Source organism: Oncorhynchus nerka, linkage group LG3, assembly GCF_034236695.1.
Source record: "Oncorhynchus nerka isolate Pitt River linkage group LG3, Oner_Uvic_2.0, whole genome shotgun sequence".
Classification (NCBI taxonomy): domain Eukaryota; kingdom Metazoa; phylum Chordata; class Actinopteri; order Salmoniformes; family Salmonidae; genus Oncorhynchus; species Oncorhynchus nerka.
In genome coordinates, this window is record NC_088398.1 from 3,353,892 (window position 1) to 3,376,578 (window position 22,687).

At 46.5% G+C, this 22,687-nt stretch overlaps 2 protein-coding genes across 3 annotated transcripts; one reads left to right on the forward strand and one right to left on the reverse strand.

Annotated features, from left to right (window-relative positions):
• Window positions 1–5,607: 5,607 nt before the first annotated feature.
• LOC115125605 (Fc receptor-like A) lies at window positions 5,608–9,968 on the reverse strand. 2 transcript variants are annotated; one of them, XM_029655123.2, is made up of 8 exons: window positions 9,871–9,968; window positions 9,150–9,182; window positions 8,831–9,001; window positions 8,436–8,605; window positions 7,895–8,233; window positions 7,641–7,733; window positions 7,466–7,546; window positions 5,608–7,331 (listed from the first exon to the last, which is right to left on the reverse strand). In XM_029655123.2, exons 1-8 carry the CDS (start codon window positions 9,966–9,968, stop codon window positions 7,312–7,314), a joined length of 1,005 nt encoding a protein of 334 aa, XP_029510983.1. In that variant the 3' UTR covers window positions 5,608–7,311. The 2 variants fall into 2 exon arrangements, with proteins under 2 accessions (XP_029510983.1, XP_029510982.1); XM_029655122.2 differs by having other exon boundaries at window positions 9,746–9,904.
• Window positions 9,969–10,117: 149 nt separating this feature from the next.
• LOC115125606 (KH homology domain-containing protein 4-like) lies at window positions 10,118–19,124 on the forward strand. The gene is given in 17 exon segments (XM_065007111.1): window positions 10,118–10,201; window positions 11,727–11,919; window positions 12,128–12,256; window positions 12,606–12,685; window positions 12,847–12,899; window positions 13,011–13,174; window positions 14,527–14,738; window positions 14,995–15,055; window positions 15,213–15,270; window positions 15,355–15,472; window positions 15,474–15,511; window positions 15,514–15,534; window positions 15,537–15,565; window positions 15,743–15,886; window positions 16,836–16,951; window positions 17,118–17,209; window positions 18,175–19,124. Coding segments are annotated over 17 exon segments (1,791 nt in total). The 5' UTR covers window positions 10,118–10,172; the 3' UTR covers window positions 18,429–19,124.
• The last annotated feature ends 3,563 nt before the right edge of the window (window positions 19,125–22,687 follow it).

A 22,687-nucleotide genomic window follows, 5' to 3' on the forward strand; every position in this document is an offset into this window, starting at 1 on the left:
TTTTAGAAACATGAGTTTGGCCAGTCTTTGGTTTGAGAATCATGCGGTGAGCCATGCATGCCTAGTTAATTTAACCTAACAAATGCTCTTATGCCCTAATCACAGTAAACACAAATCTATTTTGTGATAACAATATCATGGAATAAAATAGAATACATTTGTACATTTACAAGTGCATATACTGTAGGCCTACCTGATGATATGCGGGCGGCTGCTGTGTTAAAAAACAAACAACGTTTTCTCGAATTCATGTATGATCAGATACTTCAGATGTAACTGGTTCTGTTGAGCTCCATGTTCACAGTTGGACAACTTTAGCACTGTTCCAGACTTAGACTATCCTCTTTATTAAAGTCTACTTTCTCAGACCGCAAATAAGATGATAGATTCATGCCGTGCTTGTATTAGAATGGAGATCTTTTCACCCCTACCCTTGTCAGCGGTGGTCTGCGAATCACAACTTTCTGCCACTTTGCCATGTAATGCTTACAAAAGAAAAAACAGTTTCTAAAACGGCATCTAAGGCTCTGGTCTGTCCTAGGAGGGTAAACGGTAGGCATGTTCTCTGCTATCCACTATGTTTTCATTGTTATTATGGGTATAGTGGAGGGTCACTTGTTTTTTTTTAAGCGTTCAGGGAGGGTCGGGTAAAAGTTGTTCAGGGAGGGTCGGGTAAAAGTTGTTCAGGGAGGGTCGGGTAAAAGTTGTTCAGGGAGGGTCGGGTAAAAGTTGTTCAGGGAGGGTCGGGTAAAAGATGTTCAGGGAGGGTCGGGTAAAAGTTGTTCAGGGAGGGTCGGGTAAAAGTTGTTCAGGGAGGGTCGGGTAAAAGTTGTTCAGGGAGGGTCGGGTAAAAGTTGTTCAGGGAGGGTCGGGTAAAAGTTGTTCAGGGATGGTCGGGTTAAAGTTGTTCAGGGAGGGTCGGCTAAAAGTATATTTTACTGAATGAGGGCCATCCATTTTCAGGTCCGATTTTCTCCAGTTGTCATTCATTATAAATAACGTACAGTCCCTAAAAGTTCTCGGTTACTATTCAGAACGGCCTAAATGTAACTTAGTGAAGGGAATCTCAAATCCGCAGAGAGAGTGGACCTACACAGGGGGTAAGGAGGGAGCTGGGAAGTCCTGTAACTAAGAGACATATTGGTAACACCTGACCCTTAAAACACTGATGATGAGAAACATTGGTGGGCAGTAGCTCGTTGGATTGGTTGGCTGATGGGCAAACACCCTTTTCCATGGTACATTTATCAACATACACAGCAACAACACCCTCTGGAGACATCCCAAACCAATTATAGTTTGTTTTGACAGATCGCTATACACGATAAGTCTACAATAATTATGTGAGGTCAACAAATTACGCATTGACTTTCATGGCGATATGGGTGAACTGTGGAAATGGTTGTGGAACTCAGAACTGTTCTAGCCATCTGAATGTGCGTCCTGGCCGTTCTGTCTGTATGGTTGGGAGCCTCTCCTGAAGTCTCGGGTTTTGCCGCCATGTGTTTCCATTTACCTGGGTTACCTCGGAGCGTGACGTTCCCACCGCAGTTATTACCCAGCGCCCTGTGCGGTCACTCCGTGGGGGGGCGCTTCTTCTGTGAAGTCAATGCAATAGCCATCCACCTTGAGACCCTTAATGTCACAGACAACTAGTCGGTCTCGGAGACCTTCTTAGTCCAACTGGGCTCTCGGACTAGACGTTATAGTAGAGATACAGCATATTTGACAGACAGAGACGCTGTATAAAGAAAAACATATTGGCTCTTGGGCGAATGTAAGGTTCATGTGGGAATGTGCTCCACGGATCCCAAACTTACAGCAAAATGACAGAAATGGAGGGTTAAACTGAAGCTCATCCAAAACAGACATTTCACTCCATTTTCGCCATTGGGGATTTGACAGTACTGGCAGTGGAGTTGGTCGTTGAATATTGCCCGTCTCAGGCATATTGGACAGGCCGTGGGTGTCAGTGTATTCTCATACTCCATATATCAGATGATTAAGTTATCCCTCACGTCTGCTGGGATGACTGAGTGTTTGATAAACTTCAAACACGTTGTGTTTATTCAACCCAACCAAACCGGCGGAAAATATTGCCTCAGTCGGAGGCTAAGCCAATCCCTAAACTGTGGGTTTGTGTTGGTAGTAACTAGCTCCTGCAGGTCGGGTCCAACCATAACTTCTGCCTCCTGCTCTCCACAGAAACTTCTTATTTCACACCAGAGACGGGTGTCTTCATCCTATCCTCTCGTCCGCAGGGAGAGCAGGAAGACAAATATTTTCTTTCAGGAGCGTCGCTCTGTTACCTGAGAGTTTCATAAATCCAGCACGTCTATTTCCTGGAACTGTTGAGTGTCTTTCCATCCCCTCGCCCCTCCGCCCCACCCTCCAAACCCTTCTCTCAGCCAGTGTTTAGGCCTGGAGCAGGTGCCCCTCCCCTGGGCAGCCTGCTAAGGAAAGGCCCCTGCTGTGCAGACGAGACTGGGCCGCAGCCCGGGCCAAGCTCATGCTGTGAGGGGTATAAGAGGCTCCCTTCTATCCAGACACACACAAAAAAGATTTGCCTTGCACTCCTCCTCCTCTCTCGCTCCGTTTCTCTCCAAAATGCAATCTTCCCATCTGTTTTCCCTCTCTCAAATCACTCTCTTTCTCTACTTCACAAGTCTCTCTGTTTCCCTCTCTCTCTGCCTCCCTGTCCCTTCTCTCACCCCATATGACTTTATAAAGGTTACAGACTGAAGCACGTCCATCAATCCTGGAAAATTATGAAAAACATGACTACTAAAAAAAGGTTTAACTCTTTACTCACGCTATCATAATAAGCAGTAAGAGTTACTCATGTCCTGTAGTCACTCATGTCCTGTAGTCACTCACGCCCTGAAGTTACTCATGCCCTGTAGGCCAAGCTGTGTGAGTTACTCATGTCAGTGTAGTTACTCATGCCCTGTAGGCCAAGCTGTGTGAGTTACTCATGTCAGTGTAGTTACTCATGCCCTGTAGGCCAAGCTGTGTGAGTTACTCATGTCCTGTAGGCCAAGCTGTGTGAGTTACTCATGTCCTGTAGTCACACATGCCCTGTAGGCCAAGCTGTGTGAGTTACTCATGTCAGTGTAGTTACTCATGTCCTGTCGGCCAAGCTGTGTGAGTTACTCATGCCCTGTAAGCCAAGCTGTGTGAGTTACTCATGCCCTGTAGGTCAAGCTGTGTGAGTTACTCATGCCCTGTAGGCCAAACTGTGTGAGTTACTCATGCCCTGTAGGCCAAGCTGTGTGAGTTACTCATGCCCTGTAGGCCAAGCTGTGTGAGTTACTCATGTCAGTGTAGTTACTCATGCCCTGTAGGCCAAGCTGTGTGAGTTACTCATGTCAGTGTAGTTACTCATGCCCTGTAGGCCAAGCTGTGTGAGTTACTCATGCCCTGTAGGCCAAGCTGTGTGAGTTACTCATGCCCTGTAGGCCAAGCTGTGTGAGTTACTCATGTCAGTGTAGTTACTCATGCCCTGTAGGCCAAGCTGTGTGAGTTACTCATGCCCTGTAGGCCAAGCTGTGTGAGTTACTCATGCCCTGTAGGCCAAGCTGTGTGAGTTACTCATGCCCTGTAGGCCAAGCTGTGTGAGTTACTCATGTCAGTGTAGTTACTCATGCCCTGTAGGCCAAGCTGTGTGAGTTACTCATGTCAGTGTAGTTACTCATGCCCTGTAGGCCAAGCTGTGTGAGCAAATAAACTGAATTTATTGACTCCCTGAAGCATCACAACCAGTCACAACTGACACATGGTTACTTACTACATCATTTAATGTGGTAACAACATTTATCAAAGTATTAGGGTAGGGTTTATTTTAGCGAATGCAATCGAAAACCTGTTCAAAACTCCCCTACTCGTAATTGCTGGTTTGACAGCAAACACTCAAACCAGGGAACAGACAGTCTCTTTGTTCACCGTATGGCACCCCCACCATGAGGAACCCTCCTCTCAGCCACGTCCCCTGTCTTCACACTTCTGTGTCAGCCGCCAACATCAGGCGAGACCCAGGCTTGCGTGCCTTGAAGGCTGGAGGTTACATAAACCTACATAGGCTCTGCAGTTCGCACATGGGCTCTTACTAGTAAAGACTGTAAATATGGCATGTCTCTCCATCCTTCTCCCAGGGCTTGTAGAAAAAAATAATTTTAAAAAGTTGAACAAGAAGAATATAGATTTGAGTTGTCCGAATGGACAAGTAAAACAATCACACAAAAACATTGCAATATCAAACAATGACAATTGGATCAGAGTTGGATCATTGTCCCCCCTGAATGCGATGTATTGCTGTTCTCCCCATTTCTGCAGACTGCAGTAGGATTGTATTGAAATGACAGGTAGGAGCAGTCTTTCAATCATCCCGGGTTGTGAGCTTTTGAGATCAAAGCAAAGAGCTGTGTGTAGCAGTGTGTGCAAGTGTTGATATTCAGTGCTAATTAGTGAGTTATTTACACAGTTAATGCACATTTTGGTCAGCAAACAGGGTGTGTACAGTCATGAAAATCCTGGAAAATTCATGGTGTGCAGCTGTTGCGCATCACCTGCATGTGTGCCAGTGTGAGTCGGCCAGAGTAGAGAGAGAGAGAGAGAGAGACATTGCAGCAGGTAGGCCTAGCCTATAAAATAATGATAGACAACAGACTAATTAGATAACTACATAACAACTAACTACATATCGTGAAGCCTGGCTAGTTATCTCGGCAGTTATCTATTTAACATTATCATGTATTAATGTCACCGGTACTCAAACTGCAAATGACCGACAAGCAGTTGATGAACTGGTGCCTTAAAGCTGGAATCCGTCAAAGAATTTTAACATGCCGTGTGACGCTCCTCAGCTCATCAACAAAGATTATACGAACGGTGGAAGGGCGGCCATTGGAGCAGTTTCCCCCTACTGCAGCTTCCATCTTTAATAAACCAATGCCACATACTCCTGTAGAGACCAACCGTCTCTACAGCGCTGAATATTGGGAGCTGAAAAATAAATCTGTGTGGAAAGCTGGAATTCCCCTCTGTTCAACATTGGCTATGTCATTCTGACAACTGTAAAATATATTCTTGGAATAGCCTAGTTGACAAATATCTCCAATGCTGTCAATAGATCTCCATGGAAACAAGAATATTTTAGCCTTACAAGGTTATAGATAAACACGCCTTAGTTAGTTACCTTTCTTTGAATTAGCCAAATAAATCCATTTGATCCCTGATTCATTGAGTGAGTAAATTATTTTATAAAGAAATGTAAAGTATTTGGTTGTAATTATAGGCTTAATGCTGCAATATTTTATACGCTATGAAGGGTGGCCAACCATCCTCCAGGGGAGCCTTAAAGATGGAATGTTTGTTGTTTGCGCTAACGTCTTCTGTCATTGTAATATCGAAGGACAAGTGGATACATTTTTTATGTCAAAGCAGAGTATCCCTCCGTCTCTCCCTCTTTCCATGTCTCTGCCCATAAACAGTCCTCCCTTGTCAAGTTGGGCATCAAAGCTCCTCTGACCTATTGACACTCTCATCTGAGCCCCATTCCCGAACTTACACTTCAAAATAAACTCAGCAAAAAAAGAAATGTCCTCTCACTGTCAACTGTGTTTATTTTCAGCAAACTTAACGTGTAAATATTTGTATGAACATAACAAGATTCAACAACTGAGACATAAACTGAACAAGTACCACAGACATGTGTCTAACAGAAATTGAATAATGTGCCCCTGAACAAAGGGGATGTCAAAATCAAAAGTAACAGTCAGTATCTGGTGTGGCCACCAGCTACATTAAGTACTGCAGTGCATCTCCTCCTCATGGACTGCACCAGTTTTGTCAGTTCTTGCTGTGAGATGTTACCCCACTCTTCCACCAAGGCACCTGCAAGTTCCCGGACATTTCTGGGGAAAATGGCCCTAGCCCTCACCCTCCGATCCAACAGGACCCAGACGTGCTCAATGGGATTGGGATTGAGATCCGGGCTCTTTGCTGGCCATTGCAGAACACTGACATTCCTGTCTTGCAGGAAATCACGCACAGAACGAGCAGTATGGCTGGTGGCATTGTCATGCTGGAGGGTCACGTCAGGATGAGCCTGCAGGAAGGGTACCTCATGAGTGAGGAGGATGTTTTCCCTGTAAAGCACAGCGTTGAGATGGCCTGCAATGACAACAAGCTCAGTCCGATGATTCTGCGACACACCGCCCCAGACCATGACGGACACTCCACTTCCAAATCGATCCCACTCCAGAGTACAGGCCTCGGTGTAATGCTCATTCCTTCGACGATAAACACGGATCCGAACATCACTCCTGGTGAGACAAAACTGTGACTCATCAGTGAAGAGCACTTTTGCCAGTCCTGTCTGGTCCAGCGACGGTGGGCTTGTGCCCATAGGAGACGTTGTCTGGTGAGGACCTGCCGTACAACAGGCCTACTACAATCCTTCAGTCCAGCCTCTCTCAGCCTATTGCGGACAGTCTGAGCACTGATGGAGGGATTGTGCGTTCCTAGTGTAACTTGGGCAGTTGTTGTTGCCATCCTGTACCTGTCCCACAGGTGTGAAGTTTGAATGTACCGATCCCTTGCAGGTGTTGTTACACGTGGTCTGCCACTGTGAGGACAATCAGCTGTCTGTCTTTCTATCTAACTATCTTTCTTTTGGTGTTTTTCAGAGTCAGTAGAAAGGCCTCTTTAGTGTCCTAAGTTTTCATAACTGTGACCTTAATTGCCTACCGTCTGTAAGCTGTTAGCGTCTTAACAACCGTTCCACAGGTGCATGTTCATTAATTGTTTATGGTTCATTGAACAAGCATGGGAAACAGTGTTTAAACCCTTTACAATGAAGATCTGTGAAGTTATTTGGATTTTACGAATTATCTTTGAAAGACAGGGTCCTGAAAAAGGGACGTTTCTTTTTTTGTGAGTTTATATGGAGACAGAATGCAATTCTCAGATCTTGGCTCATTCATCATACAATCCTTTAGGTCTAACAATTCACCAATAAATGGAACATAAGGGCAAACATATTATAGTTTGCCTTACACTGTTGAGATTCACTGACACTCACTTTTAATCAACTGGTGGTGGGCAGTTATTTCTTTACAAAATATGGAACCTGTTATGAGAAAAGAGTTGGCTCTATTTGACAATACAGGCATGTTGCAGTTTTGAATCAATGTATTATTTGGGTGTGATGAAAATAAAACAAAAACATTCTTTGGTCAAAATTCTCCAAATAATTATATGTTTATTATTCTACACTCCAATTTTGTAATAAATTATAGAAAGTGTCTCAAGTCAGCTGGGTCCAGATACATCTGCAAGATTACAATAAAACATCTGTTTTAATCTTTTGAGTAAAAAACATGCAACAGGGTGATCAAATTAAGATCCTACACCTGTGCACTAATACAGCCATGTGAACTACATGAGTTCTCACAGCACGTCTCACCTGTCCTCCATTTTGGTCCCTGTATTGTACTGCACTCATTGCACTGCAATTCTCCTTGTCCTCTGCCTCTGAGCTGCCATACTACATGGTCACACAAAGAGAAGAGATAGGTGTTGAACTGAGTCAGTCCCAGAGACTCAAGAGTCAGACTAAGATCCACTATGCTGCCACTTACATCTCATCGCGTATAGTCTCACAAAAAATGCCAATGGAGCCACGGAGAGGATCAGGAAGGTGCCAAAGCAGGCGACCAGTATCAGAGACAGGTCTGGATGAAGGCAGCATGAGAGAGATCAGGATACAAAGTGAACGGTAAAGAGTGGCAGTTTTGGCACCACAATAATGAACATGATTTCAGACCAACAATGAGGAATGAAAACCTATAGCAATTGGCAAACTAAACGTTCAGGTGATATAGTATGAACTCACTGTCTAGTGTGATGCTGATCTCCTGACTGCTCCTCCTGGCCCTGCCTGCTCTGGCCACACAGCTGTAGGTCCCCATGTGACACCTAGAAGCCCTCGCTACGCTGTACATCCCACTGACAGAGTCCCTGGCCACTGGCCAGCCGTCCCTCAGGAAGGAGAATGTTACAACCACTGTGGTCCAGTTACGGTCAGGATCAGGGTGACTATGTAGACTGTGGTTACCATGATGTTGGCTCAGCTTGCAGTTGCTAAACTGGGCCTCACAGGTGAGGTTGAAAGCCCCGCCCTCTTTGACCACGGTCGAAGGAAATGCTGACAAAGTCACTGATGTGAAGAGCTCTGGAGAGGATATTGATTACACAGATTGATAGGAGGAAGTTGAGAAATATATAGATTACAAAGAAGTAGAGAAGTGAAATATATTCCAATTGTCACTGACAAGAGCTAGAGTAATGAGTGGGGCTTGTCAAGTAATCTATGAAAAAGAGCATGACACCACATGCAAGACACCCATTACTCATGTGCTAGTCTCCTCACTCACCAATGACATTAACAGAGACTGCCTGGCTGTATTGGGTGTAGAAGACTGGCTGTCCTCTCCCTGCTCTGCACCAGTACTGGCCTGTGTGTGTGACAGAGGCACGCCACATTTGGTAGACCGCCCCACCTCCACCACTGCCCCACATCTGCTCCACAGGGCCAGTGTCCTGCCTAATATAGTGTTTTAGCATTAGTTTGTTCCACTTGTTAGTACATTCCAGTTCCTGTACACAGTTATCCAGTGCCATGTTTTACGATCATCACTCAGGGAGTGATGGATACAACAAGTAGCCTAACACCCACATTCTATTAGATTGAACTGAAATCTATCACACCTCCCGACCTCCAATATACACCATCAGAGAAGCAACATAAAGAGGGAGCCGGAGGTCACACCTGTCTTTGTGCCAGTAGAACTGCCAGCCCAGCCCAGAGTGGCCAGGTAACTGACATGCCAAGGTGACTGTGTCCTCAGAGTACACCTGTCGTCCTGAAGGCTCCACGGTCAGAGTCGGCATCAGTAGAACCTCTGTGAACTCTGTGTGTAGAATTTCAACACATTCTGGGCTGTTTTGGCAAAGCACCCAAGGTGTTTATTTCAAGATATTGCCCAGTCTGTCACACCTAAAGTCTACATTAAGTAACTTGATCTGTAAACTTGAATATAATTCATGGTCTAAAAATGAAGAGTGTGTAGTTTTAAAATGATACTCACCTGATGATGGATAGACCACCAGTGTACTCAACACTAGAACAGAATAGACAAGACATTATGCATAATAAGGCATAGGACCTGATAACCCAAACTCAGACATAAGCAGTAAAAATAGGCTAAGCCTATGTGGCACTGGGTATTTAATTTTAGCCTGCAGATCCATGATCTAATTGCCAAGGTGATTAAAAAAGGTTAAACTTGGCTGATAGTCTACTTACAAAGTACAGGAAGGAGAGACATTCCTGAGCTATTCAGTGATTCATGGTAAATAAATAAATCATGGTTAGCAACAGTAGCTAGGCAAACGGGTTTTTAAGAAACAACATGTAGTTGGAGGGGAAAATCAGTTTACTGAAAAATGTCAATAAACAGTTGGGCTAATTAAACGGTCCACAAAGAACCACACATATTGAAAAAAAAGTTGACAACAATACATTTTACACATGCAATAAACTGCAATGGGGCCAATGTTATTGTTTTTAAACACAGAGACAACACCACGTGCTGACAACAACCATAATTTACCTGGCCTAACAACCATAGTTTGTTTACCTGGCTAACAACCATAGTTTACCTGGCTAACAACCATAGTTTACCTGGCTCTGGCAATCATCACCTCAGCATCCTGCTTGTAAGATGTCTGTAGACGTAGACCAAGCTGTGGGGTTTCATTTGGGAAACCTGAACCGAGATGAATCTGGTTCATATCCGCAACACTCACCTGGGGTGGCAGGAAAACGATGATAGCAGGCAGCCACAGGACTGCATCATCCGGTGAGACGCTGCGTCCCGCTCACTACGTCCCCTAGCGTCGCACATGATTGAAGAAAATAATCTGTGTGCGGGAAGCAAAATTCAACACAGCACCGGTAATTTCCCCAAAAAACAGGAAGTGGGAACGATATCGCATAGAGTGAAAGCTCTTGCAGTACTCCGCTGTCTGGACAATATTGAAAGTCTGGCGGAGTCAGTATTAACGTTAGTGTTTTTACGCAAAGAGAAATTCAACCAAATAGAAGATTAATGTCATTTAGTGGAACGCAAAACGGCGGGTGAGTTGAAAGAACGTTGCGTTATCACGGTGCATTTGACCACAGACTTGCTCAACACTGACTGAGCAGCACAAAGCTAGCTAGTTCATTTGTAATGGCGGAGTGCTTGTAGCTAACTACGTGGGGTATGCTTAGTAGCCAACGTTGTAGCTAGCTAGCTGTCGCTGCCCAGTTTAGAAAATTGATGGTTATATAGCTAGCTAAAAGCGCCGTTGGGTGTTACGTCTATTTTTTTGAAAATCGATGTGAGTTGGTTACCTAGCTATCGATTAGTTAGCTCGATAAATGTTGTTTTGGTAAGTTACATTAGCTAACTACGTATGGTTGCTAGTTAACTAACGTTAAGCACAGCGACTTGAACAAAACTGTTGGATAACTAGCTAGCCAACGTTAGCAAGTCAACAACATTAATTCAATCCACAAAGTTAACATTAATTGTAACGTTAGATGGCAATGACTAAACTAACTTGTTAGCCTACGACCTCTGAACCCTGTAATTGATGTGGTCATTTAAGGGGCAACCTGCAGTTGTTACATCCATTTTTTTTTTTACTTCATGATTTCCTGATTGTAATTTAGTTCACCTACTTTCAGTTTGACAAAACAAGCAGGTACAGTGTAGAGAATCATTGTACCATCTAATCCCATGTCAAATATATTTTCCATAACCAAAAATGTTGTATTTTCAGCTGTTTGAAGCTGGGGTACAAAACAACTTAATAACGGAAAGCATAGAAAATCTACTGCTTCTTAGATTTGACAAATCTATAACTAGCATACATAAAAAAAAAAAAATGTTTTCCCCTGTTTTCTCCCCAATTTCATATTATTACGTTTTACGATCTTGTCTCATCGCAACAGACTCGGGAGAGGTGAAGGTCAAGTCATGCATCCTCCGAAACATGACCCACCAAACTGCGCTCGCTTAACCCGGAAGCCAGCCACACCAATGTGTTGGCGGAAACACTGTTCAACTAACGACTGAAGTCAGCCTGCAGGTGCCTGGCCCCCGCGGCCAAACCCTTCTCTAACCCTGACGATGCTGGACCATTTTTTTGTGCTGTCCTGTTGGACTCCAGGTCCTTAGACCGCTGCGCCACTCAGGACGCATATAACTAACATGTGAAATTGGTCGGTCACCCAAAAAGTTTAGCTCAACTGACATACAACATCAGAAACCAAAATATACCTCTTTTTTTTACCACATGGGAGTAAAACAAAAAGTATATGTAAACAAACACTGTTTTTTGCCACAAATGGTTACAACTATAATTTTTATATCATAGATGGTCCGTTTTTGCATCCATAGCTCTGTCAGAGTTGTTAGGCCTACGCTTCTCCAGCACCGATCCCTCCAGCTTTTTACAGAAACGGTTGGATAGAGGCCTTGTGATTGCTGCTTTTGCACTGCCCTCCATTCTCCCTCTGCTTCTCCCATCCCTTCCACTTACCATTGCCCTCTTTTTCTCCCTCCACCCCTCCCCCTCTCTCTGTTCCCCCACCCGCTCCCCTCTTTGTTCCTCAGGCGCCGTAGTAAATGGGACCAGCCGGGCCCAGGTCCTGGTTCAGACCAGATGTGGGAGGCGGAGGCGGCTCCTACAGGGGCTCTGGACGCTGCAGCTGCTGTGGCAGCTAAGATCAACGCCATGCTGGTAGCCAAGGGCAAGCTCAAGCCCTCCCAGATAGGACCCTCTGGACCATCTGGACCCCCAGACAAGGTAATGGTCAGGAAACCTCTTACACTGAAAACATTAGAAACGCCTTCAGTCTCCCACCTGTAATCTGGCTTCTCTCTGTCTTCGTTGTCTGTCCCTCTCTCGCCTCCAAATTCTATAATCCCCTCACTCTTAATCTCTCTCTTTTTTTAGAGGTATTGTTGTAAATGTTAGCATGCGACACATAAAAATGAATCTTTGTCATCACCAGGTTGTGGGTGCAGGGAAGCCCCAGCCTCCTATGAAAGCGAAGGATGACCTGGTGGTGGCGGAGGTGGAGATCAACGACGTTCCTCTCCCCTGCCGGAACCTGCTGACCCGCGGACAGACACAGGACGAGGTCAGAGTCCATGACATCATTGTGATCTTTAGACCCATTGATTGACAATCTGGTCAACAGTCAAACTTACTGCTATGTTTACCCAGCTCTTTCTCTGTGTGATACACACATGAACAGACTGAATCAGTGTCATGTAAATCAGTATGTTTACCCAGCTCTTTCTCTGTGTGATACACACATGAACAGACTGAATCAGTGTCATGTAAACCAGTATGTTTACCCAGCTCTTTCTCTGTGTGATACACACATGTACAGACTGAATCAGTGTCATGTAAACCAGTATGGGACTGAAAATGTCTCACTTGAGGACAGTAAATGACCAGCTTCTTCTTCATCCTATTGTGTGAAGATCAGCAAAGTGAGCGGTGCTGCTGTGTCCACCAGGGGGCGATACATGGCAGCAGTGGAGAAGTACAAGGCTCCACAAGGGTGAGTCCTGCTTCACACCTTCTTTATTATTACCACACTGCTCTACCAAAGAGGTTACTGGTATTTACTTTTCTCTATACAGACAAGTAGATATGTTGTCTGATTGCATCATACAACCAAGTCTTAGGCTACTGACCGACTGCTTCTCTCTCTGTCGTCAGGGACCGACCCCTCTATCTTCATGTCCAGGGCCAGACCAGGGAGCTTGTCGACAGTCAGTACATCTCTACCTCACCTAATTTGATTAAGATTATCACCATTTATGATCAACAGGGTCCTTCTTTCCTGACTTTCTATGTTGTGACGATCCGATCTCTCTCTCCAGGAGCTGTGAACCGCATCAAGGAGATCATCACTAACGGAGTGGTGAAGGCGGCCACCTCCTACAGCGGAACCGGAGCCACAGTCCCAGTCTACCAGCAACACAAACCCCAGCCCCCCTCACTGCCCCCCATCAACCACCATCACAGACCACACTTCCAGTCTGGGGTAAGCAGTGTTTTCCACAAGTACATAGAGTAGCCAGCCAAATAGAAAAAGTAGCCAGCGAGGGCAATTTTAATTGACTGAAAATGAATGAATTAGTTGTTTGGGGGTATGGCCTAGGCTTATATGATCAGGACTATTTTCTCGTCCATCCTCTACGTGGGGCGTTACCTCGTCCATCCTCTACGTGGGGCGTTACCTCGTCCATCCTCTACGTGGGGCGTTACCTCGTCCATCCTCTACGTGGGGCGTTACCTCGTCCATCCTCTACGTGGGGCGTTACCTCGTCCATCCTCTACGTGGGGCGTTACCTCGTCCATCCTCTACGTGGGGCGTTACCTCGTCCATCCTCTACGTGGGGCGTTACCTCGTCCATCCTCTACGTGGGGCGTTACCTCGTCCATCCTCTACGTGGGGCGTTACCTCGTCCATCCTCTACGTGGGGCGTTACCTCGTCCATCCTCTACGTGGGGCGTTACCTCGTCCATCCTCTACGGTGGGCGTTACCTCGTCCATCCTCTACGTGGGCGTTACCTCGTCCATCCTCTACGTGGGCGTTACCTCGTCCATCCTCTACGTGGGGCGTTACCTCGTCCATCCTCTACGTGGGCGTTACCTCGTCCATCCTCTACGTGGGGCGTTACCTCGTCCATCCTCTACGTGGGGCGTTACCTCGTCCATCCTCTACGTGGGGCGTTACCGCGTCCATCCTCTACGTGGGGCGTTACCGCGTCCATCCTCTACGTGGGGCGTTACCGCGTCCATCCTCTACGTGGGGCGTTACCGCGTCCATCCTCTACGTGGGGCGTTACCGCGTCCATCCTCTACGTGGGGCGTTACCTCGTCCATCCTCTACGTGGGGCCTTACCTCGTACGTACGCGACGTGGGGTGTTACCTCGTCCATCCTCTACGTGGGGTGTTACCTCGTACGTACGCAACGTGGGGTGTGCAAATTCACTAGCATCATGCTCTCTCCTTCCTCTGTGTAAAGAAATTAGACTGCAACCAACCACAGTGCACACAAATTGTACCAGGAGGCGGGACAGACAGCACATTGCGTTTCCCTGTCATCGCTCGCTTTGTGACTGATGGGCACCTATCCTATCAATAGATCGCTAGAAGATGCATATCGTTCACTCTATCCACACGGCGGACTAGGGATTGAAACGTTTAAATGGAAAGTAGCCTAGATAATATGAAGTGGAAAAAGTAGGTGGCTGAAAATGAGTCTGTAACCGGCTGATTAGCTGATGGCCGACACTAATAAGAAAACAGAGTTTGTGTGTGTGATTGTCGCTCAGTGTGTGTCAATGTCATTGATGAATCTTTAAGACTCACATCCATATCCTTTCAGATGCACTATGTGCAGGAAAAGTTGTTTGTGGGTCTGGAGCATGCCATCCAGGGCTTCTCAGTGAAGGAGAGGGTGGAAGGGCCAGGCAGCTCCTACCTGCAGCACATCCAGGGTGAGACTGGGGCCAAGGTCTTCCTCAGGGGGAAGGGATCAGGCTGTCTGGAGCCCGCCTCTGGTCGAGAGGCCTTCGAACCGATGTACATCTACATCAGGTAAGTCTCATGGACTAGACTCGTTCATCTGTATCAACTCAGAGAGGGCCTTGAACTCATGTACATCTACATCAGGTAAGTCTCATGGACTAGACTCGTTCATCTGTATCAACTCAGAGAGGGCCTTGAACTCATGTACATCTACATCAGGTAAATAGCAGTATTAATGGGGGAGCAAAGTCCATGTTGATTTGTATTAGCTCAGAGACACAGAGCTTAGACACCAGGCACACATGAACTCCTCTCTCTTCCCCAGTCATCCCAAACCAGAGGGCCTTGCTGCAGCGAAGACCCTGTGTGACAACCTGCTGCAGACTGTGAGTGTCTAATGGTTTACTGACTGGCACTCTGTTCTCTGTACACTGCTCTACTGTCACTTAAACCCTGTTTCAAGCTGTCCCATGTGAAGTGCGTTGTATTATGTAGCTGGGCTGTTTGCCATGTGGATCTGTGACTGTTCTCTCTTCTCTCCAGGTTCATGCAGAGTATTCTGTCTTCCTCAACCAGATGAGTGTCATGATGCCTACTCCCGGTACAGACTCTGGCTGTCTTTCTCTTTTACAGCCTCTACAATGTGTCAACGTACTGATGTGTTCCTCTTCCTCTCCTCCTCCAGGCTTTATGCAGCCCCCCATGGCCAACGGGATGCCCCCCCAGCCTCCTTACTACCCCCCATCGAGATACCAGCCCAGCTACCCCCTCCCTGTACCTCCCCCTCAGCCCATTCCTCCCCCTATGCTGTCCCCCTCCCATTCCCCCTGGGCTGCCTGCCGGTCTCCCCCTCCCAACCGGTACGCCCTCCCCCTGCACCTGTCACTTTACCACAGGTAAGGCTGGTCAATCAGATTTAGACTTGTCTGGACCTATAATACAGTACATTGAGACTATTACATCCGTGTTATGAAACTAGTTGAAAAACATTTTCTTGATAGGCTGTGTATATATGATGTATTAAACATGCATTACATCCAAGTTGTTTTTTTTCCTTCTTTTTTTGTCCCCAGACTCTCCCACCTTCTCCTTTCCCACCCACTGCTCCGGTTCCGCCCAAAGCTCCGCCTCCTGTAGTCTTAGCCAATCCGCCGCAGAAAAGACGCTTCACGGAGGAGGTGCCAGACGAGAGTGACAGCGGTCTGCTGGGATACCAGGTGATTTCCCATTCTTTTATTCTTCCACCTTATGTACTGTATTCATCCAGTCTGTCCCTTCTGCTTCTGTTGTCTTCCTGTCTTTTCTTATCTTCTGTCCATGTATCTGATATCTGTTCCTCTTTCTGTTAGACTCAATTCATTATGATTCTCACTGTCTCTTGTCTGTAATTCTGTGAGTCCCTGTCTGCATTCTATAGAAAAGGTTTGCTTGTTGAATGGGTCTAAGTGTCTGTTCAGTGTCAACTTGTTTTTTCCCTAGTAGATCTTATGACGTTCATTGAAAAGCATTGTAACCATAGCTGTTATTATCTGAGTCCATGTATTATTGGATTTATATAACTTTCAGATTATGGAGATTCTGGAAAGGTATTGTTGGATAATCATCAAATGTACTTCAATATATTGAAATTAGTGCAGGTAAGATATCAGTATCATGGCAAGGAAACAAAACATGAAACGGATGAACTTCTTTAGGAAAACGGCCCTAATGTTCGAAACAACCATCGTTATGTTGTCCCCCAGAGTCATTAGATTTATTTTCCAGGCTATAGCACATCATGTTTTACATACAGCAGGTTTTTAAAGGACCAAACAGTTTGGTCTGCTTCCTGTTTTAATTTTTGCCCTGGAAAATATATCGCAATACTAGTTTCTTCACAGGCCTAATTTAAATGTGTCCTCTTGATTTAATGATATGTTACTTTAATACAGTCCATTCCTATTTTTGGATTATGTGCAATCGGAGCATGTATAAACTTAAAATAATAGTTTTATTCTCAGCTGCTTAAATAAGGTGTAGTGAAAAGGAAAACGTTTTGGAATAATAACTTTGCAGTTCAGTTCCATTCAATAGTTTAGATAACTACATGCTTGTAGGCCTACTATTAATAATAGTAATTTAGGGGAGGATGTGTGCTAATGCGCCTGTGTGTTTTTCTGCTCATAGCATGGACCCATTCATATGACTAATTTAGGTGCAGGCTTCCCTGTGGGCAGCCCCGGCCCAGAGGCTTCAGGACCCCCGCCACCGAGTTCCTCCGGGCCGCCGAGGGAGAGGGACAGGTACGAGATGGGGGCGACGAGTCGCTCTCCTTTATAACAGTGTCCTTCATCCCAGATGCTGGACACACCGTGTGTGCAGGCTTGTGATTGATGTTGTGCAACACTGACTCCTTCCCTCTCTGTCTCTCTCCTTCCCCCCTCCCTCCCTCCCTCTCTTTCTCTCCAGCAGTAGGCAGCTGATGCCTCCACCACCCATTCCAATGAACGGAGGCATGACACCCAAAATGGAGGAGAGGAGGCTGCTGCAAGGCCCCCTGGGTAAGGGCCCCACCCCATCCATGGCCTCAGCCATAAAGCACGCTGCCCACCCCCCCGGACTCTTGGCTGTCAGTAGTCAGAGTCAAATAGCATTTTGCATGCAGACATGCTGTTCTCACACGTGATAGAACAGGTTCTAGCAGATTACATCAGACCGGCATAGTGTTCCTCGATAAGTTCTGCTTTGAAAGCCAGTCAGTCAGTTCAGAATCAAGAACTGGGCAACGCTCGATCCCCCACTGCCTCAGGTAACTCTGTCGTTGATCCTAAGTCAACCCCTAGCCCTAGGCACTGTGTAGTTCTGAGAGTATTTTATAGGTGTAAGCAATATGTAGACAATTACAATTGGCCTGAGAAGAGTAAGGCTGATCTATTACCATACTGCTTACACCTGGCATCTCATCTTGTGACATCTAGGAGGTGTCTAGGGATGGATTTCAGATTGGGAGTCCCCCTCTCTGTCTAACTGGTGCTGTCCCCTCGCTGCCCGTCCCTTTCTGATGACGTCATCAGACAGGAGTGTCTGTGCCCGTGTTTGACTCCCTCACTAACAAGATTCTCTCTTTTTTTTGTGTTCTTTCTGTGTTTTTCTTCTCTTCCATGTCTCTCTGGGTGGGATGCCGGATGGGGGTGGGGCTCTTCTCCTGTGGCGCTGTCCTGCATTGTGATTGGACGGCCCTAACGCTGCCGCTCCCCACCGACCAATGACTGCTGCTGCTGACCCATGCCCCTCTACCTAACTCACCCCTCCTGCCAAACACAATGCAATCTATTAACTTTCTCTCCCCATCTGTTGGTAAAACAATTGACTTCCAACTGTTGTTTTTGAAACCTTTGTGCTGGTCTTTGGTTGTGTTCTTTCTCTTTGTGTGTATGTCTTCTTTCTCTCTCCTGCACCCCTCTCCTTTCTCCCTCATTCCTCCCTCTTTCTCCCACTGTTTTTCCCTCTCTCTCATCTCTCTCAGATCCCTCAGTGAAGAGGATGAAGACGGGGCTCGTGGCGTACGCTGGTGACTCCTCGGACGAAGAGGAGGACCACTCCACCCCCAAAACCTTGGGGGCAGGTAACCATGGTAACGTCGCTGGGGCAACCCACTCGACCCCCACGTCATCCCCGGGCTGGACTCTGGGGTACCGCTGCCCCCCTCCGCCTCCCCAACGTGCCAAAACACAGCAGGCACAGTCACAGCAGCCCATGCCCTTCTGGATGGCCCCATAACACAGGAGTATTAAACCTCATACCCTCCCCTGACACCTAGGGCCTTTTGGAGGGTCCCAAAATGAAGATTTTACACCCCAAACTGAGCCCGAGTCCCCCCCTTCCCCTGAACCATCACTCCTACCTGCTCCTCCACTTGATATCATTTATTTTGTGATGACTTAGATTTCGTTAAAACAGTTTTGTCATGCGCTCAGCAGTAAAGCAGTGTGTGTGTGTAAAATGGACTAAACAGACCGGCTGGCTGATACAAAGAGAACAGACTCAACCAGCCAACCAGTGACAACCAGGATACTGACAGACTGGATACATGGTGACAAGCAGCAAGATGCCCCAGACTTCCACACAGATTCAAGTGTACTCTGAACTCTGTATAGGAGAGACAGCTGAGGAACAGACACAAATGAAGGGTAATAGTGGCCTGTTTTTGGTTGATTTGGAATGTGTCCACTCCTGGTTTTACTAGTGTAGAAAAGCACTGAGGTAGAAGAGATTTCAATGCATTCTAAGTTATTTCTTTGTCAAAAAATATATTTCCCCCATCTCCATTTTCTTTCTTGGTCCAAATCTTAATCAAATCTCTCTCTTCCTTGAGTACAGATCATATAAATATGCTTGTTGGACTTTTATAAAATGCAATTGGCTCAACTGTTCTAATGCTTTTGTGGAATAAATGAGCATTATCTCTGTGTATAAGAGTTTTATTTAAAGACTGGTTTGACAGATCATGCAATAGAGAGAAAATGGGTGGTTTAACTGACTAGCAGGTGTGAATCTCCCATGGTCTTTAACAACCCACAATCTGAATCAACTGCCAAGAAATCATCTTTACTTGTTCTATCACACATTCCTTGGCTATGTTCTCAAAATATTACACGAGGACACCTGTTAAATGTCCATGTATTGGTTCAACAACACCTGTGTGAATAAAGAAGAGGACTGAGCCCAGTAGACTACATTAGATCTGAAGAGACATTGTTTCAGAATGAGGGGTGTTGTAGCTCTGCTGGTGTTGCTGCACTGTCTGTCTGGGACATGGCTCATGGAGAGAGTAGAGGGGACAGAGAGAAGGATATCACTGAACAGGGTCACAGTGAAGGATGAAAGACTGATGCTGAACAGTTGACCACCTAGCCTGACATCTGCACTGAACTGAAGGTGCTGAGAGACATGGTGGTGGAACAGAGTGGAGCTGAGGAACATGATGGTGGACCAGAGAGTGGAGCTGAGGAACATGGTGGTGGAACAGACTGGAGCTGAGGAACATGGTGGTGGAACAGAGAGAGGAGCTGAGGAACATGGTGGTGGAGCTGAGGAACATGGTGGAACAGAGAGAGGAGCTGAGGAACATGGTGGAACAGAGAGGGGAGCTGAGGAACATGGTGGAACAGAGAGAGGAGCCGAGGAACATGGTGGTGGAACAGAGAGTGGAGCCGAGGAACATGGTGGTGGAGCTGAGGAACCTGGTGGTGGAACAGAGAGTGGAGCTGAGGAACATGGTGGAACAGAGAGTGGAGCCGAGGAACATGGTGGTGGAGCTGAGAGAGGAGCTGAGGAACATAGTGGTGGAACAGAGTGGAGCTGAGGAACCTGGTGGTGGAACAGAGAGTGGAGCCGAGGAACATAGTGGTGGAACAGAGAGTGGAGCTGAGGAACATGGTGGTGGAACAGAGAGTGGAGCTGAGGAACATGGTGGTGGAACAGAGAGAGGAGCTGAGGAACATGGTGGAACAGAGAGCGGAGCTGAGGAACATGGTGGTGAAACAGAGAGTGGAGCTGAGGAACATGGTGGTGGAACAGAGTGGAGCTGAGGAACATGGTGGAACAGAGAGAGGAGCTGAGGAACATGGTGGAACAGAGAGAGGAGCTGAGGAACATGGTGGTGGAACAGAGAGTGGAGCTGAGGAACATGGTGGTGGACCAGAGAGTGGAGCTGAGGAACATGGTGGTGGACCAGAGAGTGGAGCTGAGGAGCATGGTGGTGGAACAGAGAGTGGAGCTGAGGAGCATGGTGGTGGAACAGAGAGTGGAGCTGAGGAACATGGAACAGAGAGTGGAGCTGAGGACCATGGTGGTGGAACAGAGAGTGGAGCTGAGGAACATGGAACAGAGAGTGGAGCTGAGGAACATGGTGGTGGAACAGAGAGTGGAGCTGAGGAACATGGTGGTGGACCAGAGGGTGGAGCTGAGGAGCATGGTGGTGGAACAGAGAGTGGAGCTGAGGAACATGGTGGTGGAAGAGAGAGGAGCTGAGGAACATGGTGGTGGAACAGAGAGTGGAGCTGAGGAACATGGTGGTGGAACAGAGAGTGGAGCTGAGGAACATGGTGGTGGAACAGAGAGTGGAGCTGAGGAGCATGGTGGTGGAACAGAGAGTGGAGCTGAGGAACATGGTGGTGGAAGAGAGAGGAGCTGAGGAACATGGTGGTGGAACAGAGAGAGGAGCTGAGGAACATGGTGGTGGAACAGAGAGTGGAGCTGAGGAACATGGTGGTGGAACAGAGAGTGGAGCTGAGTATCACTAAGACTGAACTGCAGTTCTACAAGAACAAGGTGGAGGAACTGGAGAGAGCGAACACAGGTAGTAAGACAGCTGTATCTAATGTGATTACTGTAATCAGCAGAGTAGTGGTGTGTTGAATGCAACAGTTTCTTTGTATGATACTGTAGGATTGCAGGCCAGAGTGAGAGCCAGGTAGAGGAGCTGAAGACAGAGAATGCAGGTAATGTAGAGATGAAAAAAGACAGTATGTAAAGAGGATGTTATGTATTTGGTCCAAATCAGACAAGGAACAGGTTCCCAAAATTGTTCCTATATTAGTAATTTCAGCCCAAGCGGCTACAGGTAGCCAACTGCTTGTTTACACACCAATCTACATGTATAAACACATGTCCAATGGGACCAGATACAGACAGAGTCCAACATCACTAACAGGCTGCTCCAGTGTCTGGTGGCTTTGAGAGACTTGATAGTGTTGATCTGTTATTCCTCTGATGCAGGTGGTTTCAGTGCTCCAGTGTCTGGTCCAGGCTTTGAGAGACTGACCATGTTGATCTGTTATTCCTCTGATGCAGGTGGTTTCAGTGCTCCAGTGTCTGGTCCAGGCTTTGAGAGACTGACCATGTTGATCTGTTATTCCTCTGATGCAGGGCTCTTCAGTGCTCCAGTGTCTGGTGGCTTTGAGAGACTGACCATGTTGATCTGTTATTCCTCTGATGCAGGGCTCTTCAGTGCTCCAGTGTCTGGTGGCTTTGAGAGACTGATAGTGTTGATCTGTTATTCCTCTGATGCAGGTGTCTTCAGTGCTCCAGTGTCTGGTGGCTTTGAGAGACTGATAGTGTTGATCTGTTATTCCTCTGATGCAGGTGGTTTCAGTGCTCCAGTGTCTGGTCCAGGCTTTGAGAGACTGACCATGTTGATCTGTTATTCCTCTGATGCAGGTTGTTTCAGTGCTCCAGTGTCTGGTCCAGGCTTTGAGAGACTGACCATGTTGATCTGTTATTCCTCTGATGCAGGTGGTTTCAGTACTCCAGTGTCTGGTCCAGGCTTTGAGAGACTGACCATGTTGATCTGTTATTCCTCTGATGCAGGGGTCTTCAGTGCTCCAGTGAGAGGAGTACATGGACTTTGGTTTGTTCAGGAATGACCAGGGTGTAATGTGGAATGGACAGTACAATAGTCACGGAAGGTGACAGTATCTCTCCAATTCTGGGACTCTAGAACTGGAGGAGGGGGACTTGGTCTACATGCGTCTCCCATCAGGCTAAAGGATCTATGATGATTCAAATAAACACAGCTCCTTCAGTGACTTCCTGCTCTTTCCTATGTGAGATGGACACCACAAAAGCTGTAATAAAAAGTCCAATCTGTTATGACGCTAGAATAAAATGACTTAACGTCTTCTGTTCTGTTGACGTTTGACTGTATTTACTTTGATATAGATGAATGTTATTCAGCTCAGTAGTTTGGGTGGAAGGCAAAGGGTCAGCATTGGGGGTTAGAGTGGTAATATATTTATTGTATGTAACTACAGACAGAATTAAATAACTGTCCAGATCAGTTTAACTGACAATTTCCATCAGAAATTGCTCAATTACGATGCTAAAGTGAATGTTTAAGTGGTAAATCACATCCACTTCATTCTTTCTCTGCTTAATGATAACACAAGCAGCCCATTTAGCATATTAAAGCTATACTGCTCCCATATTGATCTGTTACACCTATCCATCTACTAACCGACATACAGGCTGGTCAGTAT

Bases quoted from the DNA above. Each gene is read 5' to 3' on its own strand.
- LOC115125605 (XM_029655122.2), bottom strand. From the start codon at position 9,855: ATGAACCAGATTCATCTCGGTTCAGGTTTCCCAAATGAAACCCCACAG. The intron at 9,183-9,745 runs GTAAACTATGGT...ATTCTGTTCTAG, and splicing joins GTGATGATTGCCAGAGCCAG to TGTTGAGTACACTGGTGGTC. The intron at 7,547-7,640 runs GTAAGTGGCAGC...GTGACCATGTAG, and splicing joins GAGACTATACGCGATGAGAT to TATGGCAGCTCAGAGGCAGA.